The sequence below is a fragment of the Phaseolus vulgaris genome, chromosome 10 (genome assembly GCF_000499845.2).
Source record: "Phaseolus vulgaris cultivar G19833 chromosome 10, P. vulgaris v2.0, whole genome shotgun sequence".
In the NCBI taxonomy this organism is placed as follows: Eukaryota; Viridiplantae; Streptophyta; class Magnoliopsida; order Fabales; family Fabaceae; genus Phaseolus; species Phaseolus vulgaris.
The window spans coordinates 17,171,792-17,195,023 of NC_023750.2; the positions used below are offsets into that span (position 1 = coordinate 17,171,792).

General features: G+C 42.5%; 1 protein-coding gene across 1 annotated transcript; it reads right to left on the reverse strand.

Annotated features, from left to right (window-relative positions):
* Positions 1-21,136: 21,136 nt before the first annotated feature.
* LOC137815807 (uncharacterized) lies at positions 21,137-22,243 on the reverse strand. Its single transcript, XM_068618921.1, has one exon. The coding sequence runs from the start codon at positions 22,241-22,243 to the stop codon at positions 21,137-21,139; it is 1,107 nt and encodes a 368-aa protein (XP_068475022.1).
* Positions 22,244-23,232: the final 989 nt, after the last annotated feature.

The window sequence follows — 23,232 nt, forward strand, 5'->3', positions numbered from 1 at the left end:
GCATTACTTACTGGTTTCTGATTTTGATCAATATGTTGGTGCAAGTGTTTAGGTGAATTGGCATAAGTGGAGGCATAGTTGTCAGAAGAAGTGCCAAGTTCATTTGCAAGCTGTATATTGTTTCCAATCAAGTCATATGCACTATTTATAGCACCATTTGAGTTTATAAATGGCTTTTGTTGTAAACTAGATCTCATTCCAATACCCATTTGACTGTTGAGGTTCTGCAATACATGCTATTTTGGCCACCAACATGTTGCTTCTGGTGCAGAAGTTGTGACAGTGATACCATAGTAGACTCTACTCCAAAAAAAGGCACCTTTGTTAGTATTAGAATCTATGTTCATGTGTGAGTGACTATTGCTGACTGAGAATCCAGGAGTGGGAATCATCAGGCTAGAAATTCTCTACACCCCATTGACGAAATGTTTCCCCTTGAGACAACAGAAAAACTGGTAAAAGATTGTTGATAACCATTAGACAAACGTGTAATACATAGACTCTATAATGAAGGACAAGAAAATAAAAGTGTGAGGATTGGTGAAGAATGATAATACCTATATTACCCTTAAATCTATTAAGGTACTACCAAGCATGCCAACAGTTGGTAACATGTTTCCACTATTGAAAGATGTTGATGTTATCCTATTACACCCACTGGCATATTAACACAGAATGACATTTCTAGTGGAAGATTTTAATCATTTGAATACAAATTATATTTAGCTGGGTTGTTGAATAAGCATTATGCAGATTCAACACTCACCTGCCCCAAAACTAATAGATTCAACATTCATGGAAGGTACAAATGATTCTTGAATTGGCTTAGTTGGTTCTTGATCCAGGGTTGATAATACAAGCTTCAATTTCTAAAAGTAAAAAAACCAAAAAAGTCAGATTTCAATCAAGCTTGGAGAGCCTGTTGTAACAATGTTGTTAAAATTTGTTCCAAAATTAGTAAGGAAAACTGAAATACATGGGATAACTCCCTATGTTGTTACTTGAGAAGGGTCAAACCTAATATTACACTTGATTTTTTCAACTCAACTGATGGAATAAAAAATAAATGGTTCTAAATATCCATACTTTAGTGCACAATTTGTGACCACAGGTCAAATATCAAAATAAGATTTGTTTGCATTTAATAAACAAGCAATATAATATAACGTATGATCAAATTTAACAATGTAGAGAGTTCATTTGACTAATTGTTGATACCATAAAAAAAATTCAAAAGGTACAAGTACTTAAAATAACAATGACCAATAATGTAATATGACATATTATTGAACAATAAAACTCAAAAATTTTAATTAACATATTACTTGGATGAGATGGATGATGAGTTGCACTTGAATTATTATTGTTGGGTGGTATTTTCTTCATCTTCAAGTGGTCTACCAAAGTAGATTAAGAATAAAAGATTATTAAATTTCCAACTCATCTAAAACAACTGAATCGAAATTTACTATCCGCATAACCTTTTCTATTGTAAAACAAGAAATTGAAGGAACATATCCGCATATACGATAATAACAATTTTAATTTATTATGTAATGTGTGATGAATTTTTACGAAAAGTGCATTGCATTGTCAGAAGTAATAATGTGTCCCTAATGACGGATATCGAACCCATAAGGAACAGTTAAATACTCAGGTAAAAGATTGACTAAATATAAAACAACATAATAAAAGTTTGTTGAAAGTTGTTATGATGGCAATGATTAATAAGAAACAAGTCAAAGAGTTTGTTGCTTTAGTTAGAAAAATAGGGATTGTGATGGAAGAGGCCCAAGCACAAGCCTACATGCAAGCCCACCAAGGAGTAGATTTAGGCCAACTACTAGAGATATGGCCAAGAGGATCCAAGAAGACTGGAATGATGCTACTGATGGCAGAGGAACCTTCTTATACATGCTCAAGATGCCATAAACTCTAGTGTAGAGTAGACTTTAATTTCTTGTCAAAATTAGCATAGGAACTTTATTTGTAATTTTTCTTAGAATTAATTTTGGCACTTAAAACACCAACCTATGTAAATTTAGGGTTTCTAAAAAAACCTCTAAATTAAGCAAGGCCAGTCAAGAAAGCCCATAGAGGGAGTGAGCATACAACACTAGTCACACCCCTCCCATGTGCTTCATTAGGCGCTACTTTTGGGAGGGAATTCATTTGAATTTCCCTTCACTTTCATTTTCAGCCCTATAAATACTATAAATAAGAGGGCTTGGCTCATGTAATTGGAAGATTAATCATAGAGTGAAATTGCTGCCAAATTTGTGCCAATTTGTCACTCTTGTCTACTTTCTCTCTAGGATAGGCAAGCTTAGTCTTCAACCTTCACCTTTCAAGTGAGTTGGCCGAACCACTCACCTTCCATACATTACATGCACCTTCAAGGAGTCCACACCTTTTAGGAGATCCTTGCACGCCTCTTTCATAAGCTTCCGCCACCATCAATTCAAGTTTCATCAACATGAAGGCACTTCTTCCATCATTTGGTATCATGAGCTATGGTCTTCAAGAGATAAGTGTCTTCTTTTGATTTTAATTTTGTGTTGTTAATTCCACGTTGTTTATCATATTCCTTATATGTCTTGCTTTTTTAATTTCGTTTTTAATTCATGTTGATGTTTCAATAGTTCTAATCGGTGCATTTGGCTCAAATTGTTCTTGAGTTTCCAATTTCAAATTGTTTTTAGGTTCCTAATTGTGGTGTTGTTCTGTTTTTGCTTTATTTGAGTCTTTATTGCAATTTTAATTGGTTCATATTGTGTTTATTTGAGTCATTTTGATTTTATGAATCTATACATGTTATGTCTAGTCATGTGTTTCCAAGAATTGTCATCAAATCCTAGTATTACTTTTCTTGATTGATTTGGTTTCTTGATTTGATTTGGAGTCCAGTTTATAATCTGAATTGTTTGATCCTTTGGTGAATTTTTCTTTTAGATTTGAGTTTATGCTTGAGTGTTAGATCCACACAAGTTCTTATACATCACTTCTATTGTATTATTGAAGTTTCTTAAAACTGTTTTTAATTCCATAATTAGGCTTCCTCTGTTTTTGATTTTATACTGACTGTTTTTGCTTATGAAATTAAAATTCGTTTGAGAAAAATTATGAAATTCTGGATCTAAACATATTGAAGTGTTAGAAAAAAAGTAAAAAATAAAAGTGAATCAAAATTCAAAATTGAAAAAAAATGATAAATCAAATTCAAAAGGTGTGCATTTTGGCACGAACAGAAACAGTGAAGTGGCAACAGATTTGAAAACTTTATCACAATTAATTGGTGCATTGTTTTGGTGTGATTCCTGTGCCAAAATTTAGCTAAGATCTTGAATTGTTTGTGATTTAAATTTAAAATCCAATTTCGAACTATACAGCTCAACATAAATATTTTAAGTCACGTTTTTTGTACCTCAAAATTCCAGTAATACTTTTTTGGTTTTATTAATCCAATTCTAGTGCCATTCTTTAGGTTCAATTTGTGTGCCACCTTTTGTTGAGTGCCTTATTTGTTTGGTTGTCATATTCATTCAATACTCTTTCAAGTTGTGTCATATAATTACTCCCTTTGATGTTGTCCAATTCCAAATTGATTTGTTTCTTTGCTTTGAAAATTGTTGACCTCTTTGATTGGTGGTAAAAGTTTCTAAAAGCGGTGCTTGGTTAAGTTGGAGCTAACCTTTGTGGTGAGTCCATTATAACTTAGTAGGTGCTATTTTGAAGACTTAACTTGAATATATTTGAGAGGTTGAACAAGAGTGCAACAACAAGTGAGTTTACAAAATACACAAAGAGTGGATGCCAATAGCAAGAGTAACAACAAAAAGGAGTACCAACAAACAAAAGAATAACATAGAATAGGATTTCTAAATTTTCTTTTGTAATCCAATTTCCATTGTATTTCTTTTGAGTTGTAATTGCATTAAACTTTTATTAATCAGTGGAATAATTACACATTAGACGGTGAGTGTGTCTTCAATGGTTCTAAGTGCCTAGAAGTCTCACCTTAGGATACGTCTAGCTTAAAAGCTTTCTAGTTAGCTACCTTTAATTGTGTTTTTGTTAATTGCTTTGTGTTATTTACTTTCCTTGCATTTTTCTTGCATAAAATTGTGTTTTTCATTCTTATTTGTGATCTAAGTGAATTACTTAGAAAAAGATTTGTAAAAGGTCTTGAGGGATAGATTCTAGCAAAGAAAGACTTGGTACTTAAGAGATCCAAGTGATCCACCTCCCTTTCCTAGGAAGCTACCTTCATTACTCTTCTTCGCTTTTTTGGAGTAAGTTACTTACAACACATAGCTTTAACCATGTCTTCTCATCATTCTAATGAAAGTGAAGGAGAGTCTATCAAATCTCTATTGAAAAAGTTAGCACAAGACTTTCAAGCACTTTCATATAGACATGTTCCTGCTGGTTGACCGGGATCGTCTTTGCGCGTGGCTTGTCCTCGTGAGCTAGGGCACCTTCGTTATGCTCCGTCCGTGATACCTGAAAAGAAGTGAACAAAGGGGCACCCTCGCGGCCGTTTGCACTCCGACGATCAAGTCAGCTAGCGAGAAACATCAAAGGTGACACACCCTCTGAAGGTGGTCGAAAATAACTGTGCTGGAATACTAAAACTGGGTTGCCCTAATTGCCTTGTGCTCACAGTGAGTGCGCAGCAAAAGCAACTAGGGTTTGTGTTCTGTGTAGACTGCGAGAATTAGGTCAAAACTCGGATCTTGTTCCGTCCGGTTGACCTAGGACGTCTTCGTGCGCGACCTCAACCGTCAGCTAGGGACTCCTTCCCACTGGTTACCTGTGGATTCCTGCAAAGAAGAAGGACAAAAGGGCGCCCTAGCGGCCGTTTGCACTCCGACGCTCAAGTCAGCCAGCAAGAAACACCAAAAACTATGCACCTCCGTATCGGAGCACCGCGTATGGCACTCTGAAGGTGGTAAAAGGAAACTGTGTCTAGTGTATATTTTCTCCTTCTGGCCAAAACCTTCCCTAGTCCCTTGTGCAAAACCTCAAGGCTCGAGCAAGCAACTAGAGTGTTTCTGGGAAGTTAGCCAAAAGTTCCAACCCCATTTCCAACATTCCCTGCGCTATTTAAACTGCCCAAACATTTAAAGCGCCTTAAAGCGCTTTTAATCATAAAACGTAACACACTTAATTAACGCGTTTAATTAGAAAACGTAGCGCATTTAAGACGTTGAAACGCTTGGGAGCCTTTATAGTACCTGAAACGCTCGAAACAGAAACTGTATTGAATGACTTTAATTACCTGGTACTTGACTAAAGGGTGTTTCTATTCTGACCTGGCTGCCGTACACATGGAGGGCCTCACAACGCCATGACCCCATCTGGGGACGTTTCTGCCCATCTGGGGACGTTTCTACGTGTGAGTCCTCCTGCTTGGGAGTGCTACTGCGCAAGGGGTGACTTTTTGGGTGCCAACTCATGCCCCCAATCATCTAGTCACTCACTTTGAGAGCGTATCTGCCTTCCTCTCGTACCCTGCACCTGGCTACCCTAGGCGTGACCCTCCCCTTGAGTCGTATCTGTCCCAAAGGCGTCTCCGAGGCGGCAGGGATACTTCACGAGTCAGGCTGCTCTACACTGGTGCTATCACTATGGGCTTCAAGCCACCTTTCCCTTCTCTTTATCACTGCCCCGGATTATCGGGAGCTGAGGCCTTCCCACGGCGTCGCTCCCTCCATGGTCTTTCCTACCCATGGGTATCGGGGAACCGTCCTGTGACTGCCTTGACTTAATGATGTTTGCTCTTGGCGACGCCCTGGTTGGGCGACGCCTTCGCCTAGGCGACGCCTTGCCATGGCGACGCTTCCTCTTGGCGAAGCTGGCACTTGGCGTCTCTTCACTTAGGCGACGCCTTATGTTGACTTTGACTCCAGGCGTTGACTTTGACTTTGACTTTGTCAACGCCCGGATACTGGACGGTACAGATCCCTTTCAAACGTCCCAAGGTCCCCTTTTATACACCTCTCGCATTTAAAACGCGTTAAAGCGCATTGAAAGTGTATAAAAATATTCCTTGGAACGTTCGAATCTTAACTGAATTAGCGCGTACCTTGGCAAACTTTCACTGAAACATTTAATGAGCACGTACGAATTGCCACGTGTCCTTATGACTTGATCGTTATTCTGTGCGGAGGGCCTCACAACGCCGTAACCCAGCTTAGGGTTAATCCATTGTGTGAGTCCTCCTTCCTTGAAGTGCATCTGGCGCGTGGGGTCACTTTCTTGGTGCCAGCTCATGCACCCCAAGCTCGAGTCACTTTCCCTGGGGGTGTATCTCGTATCATGCACATGGTTCTCCCCTGGTCGTGGCCCTCTCATGGGTCGTATCTATCCCAGGGTCTCCCAGCAGTGGCATGGATACTTCACGAGTCAGGTTACCCCCTACTTGATGAGAATCAAATAAAGGAGGCTTTTATTAATGGAGGAAGAGGACATCCACCCTCACATTTAAAGTTCTTCCTTCTAGTCTTCTCAAAATTAAAAGAAGACATAAATAAAGATGAGGCCCAAGCCTAAAGCCCAAGTCCAAGAAGGCCAAACCCGAGAGAGCCCAAGTCCATCCCATGAGGGGCAAGGCCAAGCTTTGAAATACTCTTGTATAGTTTTAGGAGGTGTGGTTATTAAATAAAGGAGTGAGAAAATGTAAAATAAAGTCACATTGTCCATGTGACTTAGGAGAGTGGTGTAGGTGTAGTTTTTAGGAGGTGTCATAGTAGAAAAAGGTCACACCTCCCATGTGACTTGTTTTTGGTGGGAATTTCAAATGAGTTTATTTGAATTTTCCAACCTATTTTTCAGCACCTCTAGGCTATAAATAAAGGTGCTTAGCTTGTACAATTCAGATTTGAATTTAGACTAAAGAAACTATACTCAATTTTTGAGAGAGCATTGGAGAGCTTTGTGCCTTCTTCACTAGTCTTATCTAGATGGTTCCATGGTTACCTCAAGTGGCGGCTTGCACACTTATCTTGGAGTCTCCATCCTCCTAGTGGCGTGATCATCCAACCATACATCCATCTTCATGAGCTTTCTCTTCTCCTTCCTTCCTTCTCTTTTGATATTCATGTCTTAAGCTTGTGTTCTTGTGTTTTGGTTCGGCACTTTTTCCAGCAGCTGTTCTTCTTCTTCTTTGTTTTTGGTTCAGTGCCTTTTATTTTCCAGCACTTCTAATTCAGTTTTCTTATTTTTTGTTCGGTACATTTCAATTCTAAGCCATTCTATTTGGTGCAATTGCTTTTCCTCTCTTTTTAATCGATTCAATTTGACAATAATTGGAACTTCCATATGAGTTTGTGTTTTGGCACTAGTTTTAGTGAGTTCTTGTTCATAGAACCTTGATCCAATTCTATGATAAAGTGCCTATCTCATAACCAACTCAAGATAATTCCTAAGAATGTCAAGAATCATTCTAATTGTGTTAGTGGAATCACATCACTAATGGTACTAGAACTTATGGCCCTGAGGCCACCTTTCTCTTTTCTTTCTTACTGTTCTGAACTATCGAGGCCTGAAGCCTCCTTGCGATGTCTTAGCTTGGTGCTTTGTCTTGGCGACGCCTTTACTTGGCGATGCTTTAACCTGGCGATGCCTTTCTTAGGCGACGCCTTAGCAAGGCAACGCTCCCTATTGGCGACGCATTAACTCGGCGATGCCTCAGGCGGTCAATCCGTTGACTTTCTTCCTTGGGTCCCACGAGGGGCCCTTCCACACGTTGACTTTGACCTTTGGTCAATGCCCGGGGACGGGACGGTACACAAGCCCCCCAGTCTTGAGTTGACACTTGTTTCAGCGAAAAGACTAAGGCTTCGCCCTATTGTTTTCGTGGCATTCTCCGTACTGCTGATGTGACATTCTTCATACCGTTGATGTAACGTATCTTCGAGTGCTCTGACGATGTGACACTCTTTGAGCGAGAAAGGTGACGCCTTGGGTCGCCCTCCAATCACTTGCACGTGGCTCAATCGCACGGCCAGCGCATGGTGCCTCTTGCGCTTCAAGTTAGCGCTTAATCTCTTGACACGTGGCTTAATCGCACGGTGCCCATTTAGCGCCTCTTGCGTTTCAGTCGCAACGTTTAAGTCTTCGAAATTCCGCGCCTCATCTTACTATTCTATTCACCCTTTCGCATCCCCTCTTACTGTTCATCTTCTCTGCAACTTCTGCATCCTTTGCGCACTTTCTCGCTACGAAAGCTCGCGTTTTTCCTACTTCCAGTCACAAAGGTATGGTTTTTCTTACTCGATGACTCCTTCCCTCTACTGTATTGCCTTTGTAACTGCCTGAGACTGTTTATGTTTTCTACATTTCGGTGTTCTATTTGTTTTCTTTGCTTTTCCTCCTAATTTCTTCGTTCCTTTCCCTTTTCTGGACCTTTCTCGTGGGTGGGATTTCCTAGGGTTTCGTCGCATTGGCTTCTTCAAAACCTCCTTCACTGAGCCTTTGCTTTTTTTTTCCTTCTTCTTCAGTTTTTTCATCCATCTATGGCACGTACAAAGATAACGCCCAATCCTCCTCCAAGGGTCGATTATAAGGCCCTCTATTCATGGGCTTCTGATGAACTCCTGAACGAGTGCACTACTTTAACCACCATCAAAGACGTGGAGGACCATCGGGGTGATCCGCTCCTATACAACTTCAATGCCTTCTGCCGTACCCACAATGCTCACATCTCCATCCGTCAAGGCACCCCCGGGGAACCTGTTTGTGTGGACGATAGGTCCAGGGGGGGAAGCCCTTCTTTTTTATGTACCAAACAGTCTTCAAGCGCGTTGGTGTGCGCCTTCCCTTTACGCCCTTTGAGAGGGAGTTACTTACTGAGATCAATACAGCCCCCGCCCAGTTACACCCCAATAGCTGGGCATTCGTCCAGGCTTTCCAAATTCTATGTGGGCACTTGGGCATCCTACCCTCCGTAGACGTCTTTCTTTATTTCTTCGAAGTGAAGAAACAAGGGAAAAGCCTCTGGGTGAGCTTTTCCGGGGTCGCCAGCAGAATCCTCCTTTCCCTCTTTTAGAACTCATATAAAGGCTGGAAAGGCAAGTTCTTCAGGGTGTGTTGCGCCAAACACGATCCCACTGCCTTGGATGGCTTTCCTTTGTATTGGGTGGAGAAACCCAAGCTGCTCAAACCCAAAGCTTTGGACGAGCTGTCCTCCGCTGATAGGGAGGTGTGTGAGGCCTTGGCTGGCCTGAAGATTGTCTTTGATACGCTGAAACTCATAGCTTGCGAGTTCAACGTGCACACCTTCTCCTCATACTTTGGTAGGGAGAATCGCTCCTTGCTCCTCTTTGTTCTTTCCTCTTTTAACTGTGCTTTCACCGGTCCATGCGTATGATGCTTGTCTTCTCAACATGCTTCCTTCATTGCTGAGTGTCCTGTTTATCTACTTTAATTTTCATTTATCTGCATGTATTGTTGATCTGCAAATCTGCGCCAGTGGCGGAGTTGACACTCTGTAATTGATCTTGAGCTCAAGTCCTAACTCCAAATTTCTGTGTTTAGCTGTGTGTCTGATGCTTCCTGCTTGACTTGGCATTGGCTCTAATCTCTGTTCTCTGATTTATCTGGTGTAGCATCAGTGATGGATTCTGCAACAAGGACGGAGCTGGCCAGGTCCTTGAGAGCACGTCCCGCTGTGACGCCCACAAAGGCTGGTGTCTCCAATACTCCCACCTCCGAACCAAATCTTCCTCCTCCATCGACCTTTCAAACACCGACCTCTTCCGAAACCCCACTAGGCCCATATTCACCACCACAAAGTCCCTATACGTTGCTAACACCAAACTCGCCTCCGCCCATCGCCGCAATTCCCCTAGCTGTGGCTTCATCCCCTGCTCCAGCCCCCCGAGACAAAGGAAAAAGGGTGTTGGAGATACCGTTCGATGATGAAGACTCCGGTGAAGGGCTAGTCTTCAAGAGGACGAGGGTTGCTAGGGCCTTCACCCCACTAACCACTTCCCCCCATGGTGGTGGATCTTTTAGGGATAGTCCACCTTGTGCCACATCCCCACTGCCACCGCCAACAGTCCAAGAAAGGGGCGGCAGAACTGAGCCGTCGCCGCCTTCACCACCAACTGAGGCGCCTGCTACTTCTGCATCTGCCCTCGCCGGCCCGGAAATCATTGCTATTCCGCCTCCAATTATTCAACTGATGAGGGGGTTCAATGGGGGGTTATCGCCGGGAGGCTCCCCCAGCGAAAGAAGCGAAGGCATGCCTTATTATTTGGGGGCATTCTTGGCCATTGCCCTTGACTGGCACGCTCAGGCCAGGGCCAAAACTAAAGAGAAAAGCGCTCTCCAAGCCCTTCAACAGGAAGTGGCTACCCTGAAAGAGGAGAAGGAGAGCCTATCCCAAGGCTGGGCATGCCAAGAAGAAGTCTATAAGGCCTCTCTGAGAAGTGCTAGGGAACTTAACGCAGAAGCCTACAAACGTCTACACGACGCAGGGCAAGCTGGCGCAGAGCTCCTTGCTCAGGTGGCATCCCTCAAATCCAAAATCCCTGCTCTTGAAGTGGCGATGCGGGCTTTTGAGGCCCAGCAGAAGCAAATGCTGGAGAAGGCCGAAGGGGAGCTAACTGCAAAAATGGAAGCGCTCAATCTTCTCCAATCTGAGCATGGTAAGTTCCAAGCTGAACTGGACAAGCTCCAGGTGGAGAAGGAAGTTCTCGAGAAGCAGTTAGCTTCCGGAGACTCCACAATCGAAGAGCTGGAGCGGGCCAACAAGGAGCTTATTGAGGAGAAGGAGACTCGGGACTCCACCATTGAAAGACTGGAGGAAGCCAGAAAGAAACTTATTGATAATATGCCTGACACCTTTGCAGAGGGATTCCAGGAGGCCCTAGCTCAAGCCGCCTGTGAAAATCCAGGAATTGATACCTCCAACTACAACCCTTTTAACCACATTGTTGATGGGAAGGTCGTGCCTCTTGACCTTGGGGAGTGAACGGCCATTTGACAGATCTCCATCTTTCTTCTTGTAAATTTGCATCTATATTTGAACTTACTTGTAATTCTGATGCTTAACTATGTCTATTTACATGCCATTCGAAATTTATCTTTACAGACGCTTGTATACTTTTAACTTCTCTTGCTCTTTCATCTGTTCTTGCTTTCTTTACCATACCAAAGGCGTAGCTGGTACTTACTTTCAATGCATGCTTCATCGCCTTGTCTTCTAACCTTGTAGGTAGCGCGTAATCTTTTCTCTTACCTTCCGCCTTTGAGTCGCGATGTATACCCTTCTCCTGATCCTTTCACTCAAAATTCTGCTTGGCCTTTCCATCTGCGATGAATCTTTCTTATGAAGGCGTCGCCTGCCTCGTCATTGCCCAAAGGCAAGGAGGGATTCAGTCTGTACTAGGGCCTCAACATCGCTCAAAGGCGAGGGAGGACTATATCTGTTCCTCTCTGGTGCCTCAACGTTGCTCGAGGGCGAGGAGGACTCATCTCACCTGTGCTGGGTGTCTACACTCAAGGAGGGACCTACTCTGGGTGTCCTCAGTGTGTCTAAATAATTTGGGACAGGAGTCGCGCTCGGGTGCCCACGCCCATGGAGAGGTCTAAAACACCAAGGTGTAACGTTCTAAACATCAGACGCTGGGGCTAGCTGTTCCTACCTGAGGGGGGGCGTCCCAAAGGAATCCTTTGACCCCTGCTCAGGGACTAGGCACCCAAATTTTAGCTTGCATCTATCGTCTGATACCGGGGCCATCTAGTCATACCTGAGGAGGGGGCGTCCCGAAGGAATCCCTTAACCCCTGATCAAGGACTAGGCTATCGGATTTCAACTTATACTGATATCTGGCACCGGGGCTAGTTGTTCATACTTGAGGAGGGGGCATCCCGAAGGAATCCCTTAACCCCTGATTAAGGACTAGGCTCCCGGATTTTAACTTATACTGATACCCGGCACCGGGGCTAGTTGTTCATACTTGAGGAGGGGGCGTCCCGAAGGAATCCCTTAACCCCTGATTAAGGACTAGGCTCCCGGATTTTAACTTATACTGATATCCGGCACCGGGGCTAGTTGTTCATACTTGAGGAGGGGGCGTCCCGAAGGAATCCCTTTACCCCTGATCAAGGACTAGGCTCCCGGATTTTAACTTATACTGATATCCGGCACCGGGGCTAGTTGTTCATACTTGAGGAGGGGGCGTCCCGAAGGAATCCCTTTACCCCTGATCAAGGACTAGGCTCCCCGATTTTAACTTATATTGATATCCGACACCGGGGCTAGTTGTTCATACTTGAGGAGGGGGCGTCCCGAAGGAATTCCCTTACCCCTGATCAAGGACTAGGCTCCCGAATTTTAACTTATACTAGACATACCTATTATCTTGCTCTGAACTTGACTTTTGCTTGTGTATCTGGCAGCGACGCCTTGTGCTGGCGACGCCCTGTTCTAGTAACACCTTATCCTGGCATCGCTATCTTAGCGACGCTTCTTCTTGGCGACACCTTATCTTGGCAACGCCTTATATGGGCGACGCGTTATCTTGGCAGCGCCTCATCTTGGCGACACCCTATCTTGGCGACGATTTGTGATGGAAACCAAGTAGAGGATGCTCTAGGCCATGAAGACCAAGCCCAACAAGGGGCCCAAGCCCATCAAGGGGTCCAAGCCCAACAAGGGGCCCAAGCCCAACGAATTACTAGGAGCATGGCAAGAGCTTTGGGACAAGAGTATAATAAAATGGCTCTTCTTATTTCTTTTATAGAATAGGGGTGTGAATGTAATAAAAAGGTGTAAGTAGTAAGGGAGTCTAGTGGGGAGTGTAGATAGGAGCCTAGGGGGTGCCAAACCGAATTTCATTGCATTTGTGTGCCATTTAGCTTGCATTTTCAGCACCTCTAGGCTATAAATAAAGGTGCTTAGCTTGTACAATGGAGATTGGAATTTTATAGTAGAGAGACTATACTCAATTTGGGAGAGAATTTGTGAGTTTTGAGTCTTCCTCTTCTTTGCCTTATCTTGTGAGCTATGGTGAGCTTCAAGTGGTGGCACTCCATCACTTATCTTGGTTCAAGGTTCCAAGTGGCGTGAATGGCTTCTTCCAATTCTCAAAATCCAGCAAGCATCTTATTCTATAAGTGTTCTTCTTCCCTTTTCTTCAATTTTCCATTCGGTAGTTTTGATTCCTAGAGTTTACTTCTTTTTCTACCGTTTATTTTGTGTTTCCAGCATTGTGTTCTTAATTCTGTTTTGGTTCAGTAGCTATCATTTAAATTCTGTCCAGTTTTAATTCTTGTTCTTCTTTCCTTTTGTTTTGATTCAATTTGACAATACATGGACTTCAATATGAGTCTTGGTTGGTGCTTAGTTTTGGTGAGTTCTTGAATTTAGAACATTGATCCAATTCTAAAGTAGAGTGCCTTTTAAATCCAGCTCAAGTTGTTCCTAAGAATGTCAAGAATCATGTGTTCTTGTAGTTACATTCACATCATGTGGTATCTAGAGTCTAGGCTTGTTTTTGCTTAATTCTTGAGTTGTATTGCACTTTACTTTCAAGAGCTCTTTAATTCAAGTTGTTTACCATTCTGTTTTAGGATTTATTTTGAGTTTTCTTGCTGTTTTCTTTTGTTACACCATGTGTTTGTGAAAAGGACTCTAGCACTCATTGTTCATATGAGTATGGCTGCTCTTTTGGAATGGCATTCTCCTTCCTAGAGCTGACCTTAAGCTTCCTTTCACTTGTGGTTATACCTTGTTATATGTCTTTTAATTTTGTAATCATGTCAAGTTTTGTCTTAGTCATGTTATTCCATAATTGTCATTACTTCTTGTAGTACTTTTATTGCTTTGATTGTTTCTTGCTTTGGTATTACTTTCTGTTTTTTAGTTTATTGCTTGATCCTTTGTGCATTTTCATTTTTAGATTTGAGTTCATGCTTGTATCTTCATTCTATACAAGTTCTTTTACACAAATTCCATTATGTCTTTGCTAGTTCATCTTACTGTTTTTCTTTTCTGAATAGGATACTCTGTTTTCTTACAAACGTGCTACTGTTTTCAATTTACTGCAATTAATTGGCTCACTGAAAATTTGTGAAAATTTGGATTTACATACTTCAAAGTGTTACAAAAGCATAGAAAAAAGAATCACTCAAAAATTCCAAGTACACAAAAAATGATAAATAAAATACGAAAAGTGTACAATACTGCCGAAAAGAATACGGTAATTGGGCAGCAATTTTGAAAAAATTATTTCTCTCAATTGGCTTACTGTTTTTACCTCATTCCAGTGCCATTTTTGAGTTAAGACATTGAAGTTTCTGTGGTTAATTTTTCACAGTCCAGTTCGCTTTCAATCGGTACAGTTAAATCTGTAAACATAGCACAGTTTGCTTTAAAAAAAAAAACAATACATTTCCAGTAGCTGTTTTCTGTTTTCTTTAATCTACTCTAGCACTTTTCTTTAGGACTCTTTTTGTGTGCCTTCTTTATTCATTGAGTTCCTTATTTTTCTTGATTGTCTTTCATTCATATTCTTTCTAGTTTGTCATACATTACTCTCTGTTTTTGGTTTAGCTTTTATTGTTTACACCTTTTTCTTGCTTGTCTTTTTGTTCTTCTTAAAAGTTGTGTGGAGACTTGTTCTTAAGTAAGTTGGTTTGCTGTAACATATTTCACTTGAAGCTACTCCATTTCACAAGCAAGGCTTGGTTGAGGACAGAATTTTTTCTTGGAGTGGTTTGAGTGCTTTCTTGGGCATTTTTCCAGCAACCTATATCTCACTGTTTTTAATTGTTTAACAAGTTTCTTTCACTGTTTTGTTTTCTGTTTTTGTGTATTTTCTGCTCATGGCTCATTTCTCTAGTGGAGAGTCCTCCAAACCGTGCTCACCACAAAAGGCAGCCCTTTATGAGGACTTAAAGAATGCCAAGCAATCCAATGCTCACTATCTTGAGGTGATAAGGAAGATGGAAGCACGGCTCCAAAGTTTGGAGTTAAACCGAGAGGAAATGCATCAAAACCGTGAGAAAAGAACTCCTCCTCCTAGTCGGCATTCTTCAAGGCACTCCCATGGTTATTATGAAGACAATCCAAGGCCAAGACATCATCACCATGAAGAGAGGCGCCAACATGTGGCTGGCCCTTGTTCTCCAAATGTAAAACTTCCTAGTTTTAGTGGTGATAGTGATCCCAATGTATACTTAGGATGGGAGGCTAAGGTGGACCAAATTTTTGATGTAAATGGGGTTAGGGATGAGCATAGGGTTAAGTTAGCTTCTTTAGAATTTTTGGACTATGCCATGCAATGGTGGCATCAATACCTCATGGACATTGACCTACACAAGAGGCCGCCCGTGGTCTCTTGGAACGATTTGAAAGCATGTTTACGCGCTAGATTCGTACCCCCACACTTTAGGAAAGACCTTATGTTGAAACTCCAACGGTTTCATCAAGGCGCGCTAAGTGTGGATGATTACTTTAAACAACTAGACACGCTTTTAATTCGAGTTAATATGGATGAGAGTGAGGAGGCTAAGATAGCTAGGTTTGTGAGTGGACTTCGAAGGGATATTCAAGACGTGGTAGAGTTACAAGAATATTCTTCTTTGGAAAATGTGGTGCACCTTGCTAGCAAAATTGAAAATCAACTTGCAAGGAAAAATGCTTTCAAAAATTCTTCTAAAGATAACTACTACCACTCTTCTTGGAAAAATAAAAACTCTTTTTCAAACATCCCTTCTAAGGACTCTACTTTCAAACCTAGAGAGTCTAAGCCTTCCACTTCCAATGCTAGGCCTAAATCACCACAAAAATCGTCTAGTAAGAAGTGTTTTAAATGTTTAAGCTATGGACATATTGCTTCTAATTGCCCTACTAAACGAACTATGTATATGCATGATGGGGTAGATAGTAGTGAGCATGGGTCCGAATCTTCTAGACATTCCTCACCTTCTAGATCCCCAAGTGAGAGTGAAAGTGAAAGCCCACATGAGGGTGACCTATTAGTAATAAGGCGCATGCTTGGACAAGTGTTAAAACCTTTTGATGAAACTCAAAGAGAAAATATTTTTCATTCAAGGTGTCTTATTAATGATAGAGTTTGCTCTTTGATTGTGGATGGGGGGAGTTGTGCAAATGTGGCAAGCACAAGAGTGGTAGACAAACTTGGATTGCCTACCATCTCTCATGCCAAGCCCTACAAGTTACAATGGTTGAGTGAGGTGGGTGAGATAGTGGTGAACAAACAAGTCCTCATTACATTTTCCATTGGCAAATATAAAGATGAGGTCTTGTGTGATGTTGTTCCAATGGAAGCTACTCATATCCTTTTAGGTAGGCCATGGCAATTTGATAGAAAAATTTTTCATGATGGCTTTACCAACAAAATTTCTTTTAACTTCCATGGACACAAAGTCATTCTCAAGTCTCTCTCTCCAAAGGAGGTACATGAGGACCAAGTCAAAATGAGAGAAAAGAGAGAGAAAGAAAAAGAAATTAAAAATTCCAAGAGAAGCCTTCTCATATCTTCCCAACAAGTTCAAAAGGTAATAGTTACTCACAAGCCTATTTTTTTAGCTATTCCTAGACCTATTGAATATGAGTCGGCTAAGGATAGTCCCACATGTTTGGACCATTTGGTAAAGGAATATGAAGATGTGTTTCAAGATCCTCCTAAAGGCTTACCACCTCTAAGAGGGATTGAACACCAAATAGACTTCATGCCCGGGGTTTCTTTACCAAATCGCCCTGCATATAGGACCAATCCCCAAGAGACCAAAGAAATTCAAAGACAAGTTGAGGATTTATTAGCTAAGGGGTGGGTACAAGATAGCATGAGCCCATGTGCTATGCCTGTCATACTTGTCCCTAAAAAGGATGGGACATGGAGGATGTGTACGGATTGTCGCGCTATAAATAACATCACCATCAAATATAGGCATCCCATTCCTAGGTTAGATGACTTGTTGGATGAATTACATGGGTCTAAAATATTTTCCAAAATTGATCTTAAGAGTGGTTACAATCAAATTCGAATTAAACATGGTGATGAATGGAAAACCGCTTTTAAGACCAAATTTGGTTTATATGAGTGGTTGGTCATGCCTTTTGGCTTGACTAATGCTCCTAGTACCTTCATGCGACTCATGCATCATGTTTTAAGAGCATTCATTGGCAAGTTTGTTGTGGTTTACTTTGATGATATTCTTATATATAGCTTGTCCTTAGAAGATCATGAGTCACATGTTAGACAAGTTCTAGAAACCCTTAGGAAGGAGAAGTTGTATGCTAACCATGCTAAATGTTTCTTTGCATTAGATCATATAGACTTCCTAGGGTTTGTGGTTAGTCATAAAGGGGTGCATGTAGATCAAACAAAAGTTGCAGCAATTCAACATTGGCCTACACCCACCAATGTCAACGAAGTACGAAGCTTTCATGGCCTTGCTAGTTTTTATAGGCGGTTTGTGAAAGACTTTAGTACAATTGCCGCACCTTTAAATGCCATAGTAAAGAAGGATGTGGTTTTTAAGTGGGGACAAGAGCAAGAAAACGCTTTTCAAACTTTGAAGGATAAATTAACTAAAGCCCCCATTCTAGCCCTTCCTAACTTTGCTAAGACATTTGAAATAGAGTGTGATGCCTCTAATATAGGCATTGGGGCCGTCCTCCTTCAAGAAGGACACCCCATCGCTTATTTTAGTGAGAAACTCAAAGGGAGTCATCTCAATTACTCCACTTATGATAAAGAACTTTATGCTCTTGTTAGAGCTTTGCAAAATTGGCAACATTATCTTTTTCCAAAGGAATTTGTGATTCATAGTGATCATGAGTCCCTTAAATATTTGAAAAGCCAAAGCAAGCTTAATAAGAGACATGCTAAGTGGGTGGAGTTTATTGAGCAATTTCCTTATGTGATCAAACATAAACAAGGTAAAATTAATGTAGTGGCCGATGCTCTTTCACGAAGATATACCTTGTTAAATGTTTTAAATGTTCAATATTTAGGTTTTGATCACATAAAGGAACTTTATCATGATGACTTAGATTTCTCTCTAATCTATCAAGAGTGTTCCAAGGGAGGTCATAAAGACTTTTTCTTACATAATGGTTTTCTTTTCAAAGGAAAAAGACTTTGTGTTCCCCAAGGATCTATTAGACAATCTCTTGTTAGAGAGGCTCATGAGGGTGGGCTTATGGGACATTTTGGGGTAGCTAAGACCTTAGAAACATTGCATGAACATTTCTTTTGGCCTCACATGCGCAAATCCGTACATACCTTCTGTGATAGATGTATAGCATGTAGGAAGGCTAAATCTAAGGTCCAACCCCATGGTTTATATACCCCTCTTCCTATCCCTACAATGCCTTGGGTTGATATTTCTATGGATTTTATCTTAGGACTACCCAAGACATCGAAGGGTAAGGATTCCATCTTTGTGGTAGTGGACCGTTTTTCTAAAATGGCTCATTTTATTCCATGCCACAAAGTGGATGATGCATGCCATATTGCAAATCTTTTCTTCAAGGAAGTTGTTCGTTTGCATGGACTTCCTAGAAGTATAGTATCTGATAGGGATTCTAAGTTCTTAAGTCACTTTTGGCGGACCTTATGGGGGAAACTTGGCACCAAACTTCTGTTTTCTACTACCTGCCACCCCCAAACTGATGGTCAAACCGAAGTGGTTAATAGAACTTTGGGTCAATTATTAAGATGCTTTATTTCCGGGAATCCAAGGGCTTGGGAGGATTTACTACCTCATGTTGAATTTGCCTATAATAGAGTAGTGAATTCCACCACTAACCATTCTCCTTTTGAGGTTGTTTATGGGTTTAATCCCCTCACACCTCTAGATCTTCTTCCCATTCCTGTCCTTGATGAGGTTCTATGCAAAGACGGTTTTGAAAAGGCATCTTTTGTTAAAGATTTGCATAACCGCATCAAGTTACAAATTGAGAAGAAAGTTGGTAAGTATGCTGACACTGCCAACCAAAGGAGAAAGGCATTAATCTTTGAGCTCGGTGATTGGGTTTGGCTTCATTTGAGAAAGGATAGATTTCCTTCTCTAAGGAAGTCCAAACTTATGCCTCGTGGTGATGGCCCTTTCCAAGTCATCAAGAGGATTAATGATAATGCCTATGAGTTAGATATGCCCTCTACTTATCTTGGTAGTAATTCTTTCAATGTTACTGATCTCACTCCTTTTGCTGCAGGTTTCCCAAATTCGTGGACGAATTCTCTCCAACCCGGGGAGCATGATGGAAACCAAGTAGAGGATGCTCTAGGCCATGAAGACCAAGCCCAACAAGGGGCCCAAGCCCATCAAGGGGTCCAAGCCCAACAAGGGGCCCAAGCCCAACGAATTACTAGGAGCATGGCAAGAGCTTTGGGACAAGAGTATAATAAAATGGCTCTTCTTATTTCTTTTATAGAATAGGGGTGTGAATGTAATAAAAAGGTGTAAGTAGTAAGGGAGTCTAGTGGGGAGTGTAGATAGGAGCCTAGGGGGTGCCAAACCGAATTTCATTGCATTTGTGTGCCATTTAGCTTGCATTTTCAGCACCTCTAGGCTATAAATAAAGGTGCTTAGCTTGTACAATGGAGATTGGAATTTTATAGTAGAGAGACTATACTCAATTTGGGAGAGAATTTGTGAGTTTTGAGTCTTACTCTTCTTTGCCTTATCTTGTGAGCTATGGTGAGCTTCAAGTGGTGGCACTCCATCACTTATCTTGGTTCAAGGTTCCAAGTGGCGTGAATGGCTTCTTCCAATTCTCAAAATCCAGCAAGCATCTTATTCTATAAGTGTTCTTCTTCCCTTTTCTTCAATTTTCCATTCGGTAGTTTTGATTCCTAGAGTTTACTTCTTTTTCTACCGTTTATTTTGTGTTTCCAGCATTGTGTTCTTAATTCTGTTTTGGTTCAGTAGCTATCATTTAAATTCTGTCCAGTTTTAATTCTTGTTCTTCTTTCCTTTTGTTTTGATTCAATTTGACAATACATGGACTTCAATATGAGTCTTGGTTGGTGCTTAGTTTTGGTGAGTTCTTGAATTTAGAACATTGATCCAATTCTAAAGTAGAGTGCCTTTTAAATCCAGCTCAAGTTGTTCCTAAGAATGTCAAGAATCATGTGTTCTTGTAGTTACATTCACATCAATTTGTTTTGGCGACGCCTCCTCTTGGCAGTGCCTTGTCTTGGCGACACCTTATCTTGGCGACGACTTGTTTTGGTGACGCCTCATCTAGGCGACGACTGATCTTGGCGACGCCTCATCTTGGTGGCGCTTCAAGTTTTCGTCTTTGTTTCTTTAACCTTTGATCTTACATTCGAATAAGGGAAAAACTAGAGCAAAAATATTTTAAACTTCTCTTTTCTTTATTCGGGTCACCTCATTAAAAACCCCAGGAGGGAAAAAGAGTGTCCCCTTTACAAACTTCAACTGGAATAACATCAACTGAAATAAAACTTTAAATTCGCCGCATTCCAGCTACGTGAGATGGGGCCTCCTTCTAGAGTCTCTAACTTATATGAACCGTTCCCTTTGGAGACAACTTGTTTTCCAACTCGTAAGGGTGAGCCTTCCTTATGACCGACTCACCAACCTAGAATTGTCGCGGCTTCGCCTTAGAGCTTGTACTGGCGCTCCACTCTTCTTTTCGCAACTTCAACCTTGATTTTCGCTTCTTCTCTAGCTTCGTCTGTCAGGTCCAGGTTCACCCTCATTTCTTCATTGGACTCTTCCGCCACGAAACCCAGGAAATGGGGCGAGCTCTCGCGGATCTCCACTTGGACCGTGGCGTCCGATCCATATACTAAGCCGAAGAGCGTCTCCATGGTGGAGGATTGAGGCGTGGTGTGGTAAGCCCATACAATTCTTGGTACTTCCGTGTGCTCCTTCCATCGGCGAGGCCTCGCCGTTCTTTCCTTCCGTATGTGCGTCTTCTATAGGCGTCGCCACTAAAGCGGCTTCGACTGGCGTGGACTCTGTAGGCGTCGCCTCTCCCAATGATTCTTATTCTGTAGGTGAATCTGAGACAGGTGGTCGCTCAATCACCATGACTATGCCTCTCTTTGTTTTTAAACTATTCTCGTAGAACTTTCAGGCTTCTTCTTGGTCTGACTTGATGACTATCACCTTGCCGCTAAGGTCTTAACTTCATCTTCATGTGGTGTGTGGAGGACACCGCCCTTAGTCTGTTCAAGGCGGGTCTGCCTAACAGAATGTTGTAAGCTGAGTTGGCGTTAACCACCAAGTATCGAATGCCCTTGGTGCGTGATGCCACTCCATCAGTGAACGTCGTCCTCAGCTCCAAGTAGCCACGCACCTCTACTGGGTTATCTGCAAATCCATACAAGCACCCCGTATAGAGTCTCAACAGATCAGGGGACAATTGTAGCTTGTTAAAGGTCGACCAAAACATGACATCTGCAGAACTACCTTGGTCGACGAGGACCCTATGTACCTTTCTTCCCGTTGTGACTACCGAAATGACGACATCCCGCAGGCCAGCTCTTGTGAAAACGAGGTCTGACTCCCACGGGTCGTCCGAAAATTCTTCTGCAACCAAATTTACTGACCTTACGTATTTCTTTCGTTGAGAGGGAGTGGGTCCTGCCCCGGAAAAATCACCAGAGATGGTGTATACTTCTCCATGAGTTGGGACTTCGTGCGCTTGACCTTCCTCTGGCGTTGCCACGTCTGGGGTCACAGTGCATCCAGCGAGATAATCCTTCAAGAAACCTTTTTTCACAAGCTCATCCAACTGATATCCCAGCGCCAAGCAGTTGTTAATATGGTGCCCAAATGCTTCGTGAAATTCGCACCATGATTCCTTGTGAGGTCCCAGTATCTTGTCGGACTTCACTGATGGCCTCAACCTGTCAGCTATGTTGGGCACAATGATGAGGTCTTTGAGTTCTTCCACAAAGTTGTGCCTTAGTGGTCTATTTCCCTCTCTCCTTCCTTCTGCCCGACCCCTAGGCTGGGTCCTCCTTGTCTCGTACGTGCGTTTTCTGTCTGGGTTCCTTCTCTCTATGGCAGCTTCGTGGACCCTAGCGGGTTGTGTGCGTATCTGCGCTCTTGGTCGTGCAGGTGCAGCAGTCGTGCACTTCTCGTACGCCTCGCCCTCTGAGGCAATGTGTTCGACCGCTCGACGCCTTACTTCAGCAAAGGTTTTGGGGCGGCTGCGGTTAAGCGATTTACTAAAAGATCCAGGGCACATCCCCTTCCCAAATGCGTATACGATCATGGGCTCGTCTGTTGTACCCAACTTCACCACCTGTGCCCCAAAGCGGCTTATGTACTATTTCTGGGTTTCCCCTTGGTATTGCTTCACGTCGAAAAGGTCATACGAAACTGGGGCTGGGGCCCTGTTGGCTAAATACTGCTCTCTAAATAGTCGTGAGAGTTGTGTGAAAGACGTGATGTGACCCTCTGGGAGGCTGATGAACCAATCCATAGCCATCCCAGTCAAAGTGCTCATAAAGAGCTTGCACCTTACGGCATCAGAACCGCCAACCAACATCATCTGCGTGTGGAACGCAGTGAGGTGCGCCTCAGGATCCTCCATCCCTGTGAAGGTTACCTTGGGCCCCGTGAACGTGTTGGGGATCGCTATCTCCAGGACCGCCTATGAGAATGGTGTTGTGAATTCTCTAGGTGGGGAGGCAGTCTCAGGCTCATCTACATCACGCCATCCACGGCGTAACTCCTCGTTGGCACGGTGGAGCTCATCGTTTCTCGCCTGAGAAGCTGCGACATCCGCCTGCATGCGCTCTTGCTCCGCTTTCGATGCTGCCCTTGCATCATGCCTGCAAGTTGTTGCATGATCATCTCTTCACTCCTGGAGTGCGCAGTTCTCATCTTTGTGACTTTCTGGAAACCTTCTTAACTTATCTGGCTTTTGAGAACTGGAACTGAAAAACTTGTGTAGTGGGACTGATGTTTTATATCGGCCACACGGTGGGTGCCAAATGTTCCCGCCGGTTGACCGGGATCATCTTTGCGCGTGGCTTGTCCTCGCGAGCTAGGGCACCTTCGTTATGCTCTGTCCGTGATACCTGAAAAGAAGTGAACAAAGGGGCGCCCTCGCGGCCGTTTGCACTCCGACGATCAAGTCAGCTAGCGAGAAACATCAAAGGTGACACACCCTCTGAAGGTGGTCGAAAATAACTGTGCTGGAATACTAAAACTGGGTTGCCCTAATTGCCTTGTGCTCACAGTGGGTGCGCAGCAAAA

Coding starts and splice junctions, on each gene's coding strand:
- LOC137815807 (XM_068618921.1), bottom strand. CDS start 22,243: ATGATCGTATACGCATTTGGGAAGGGGATGTGCCCTGGATCTTTTAGT.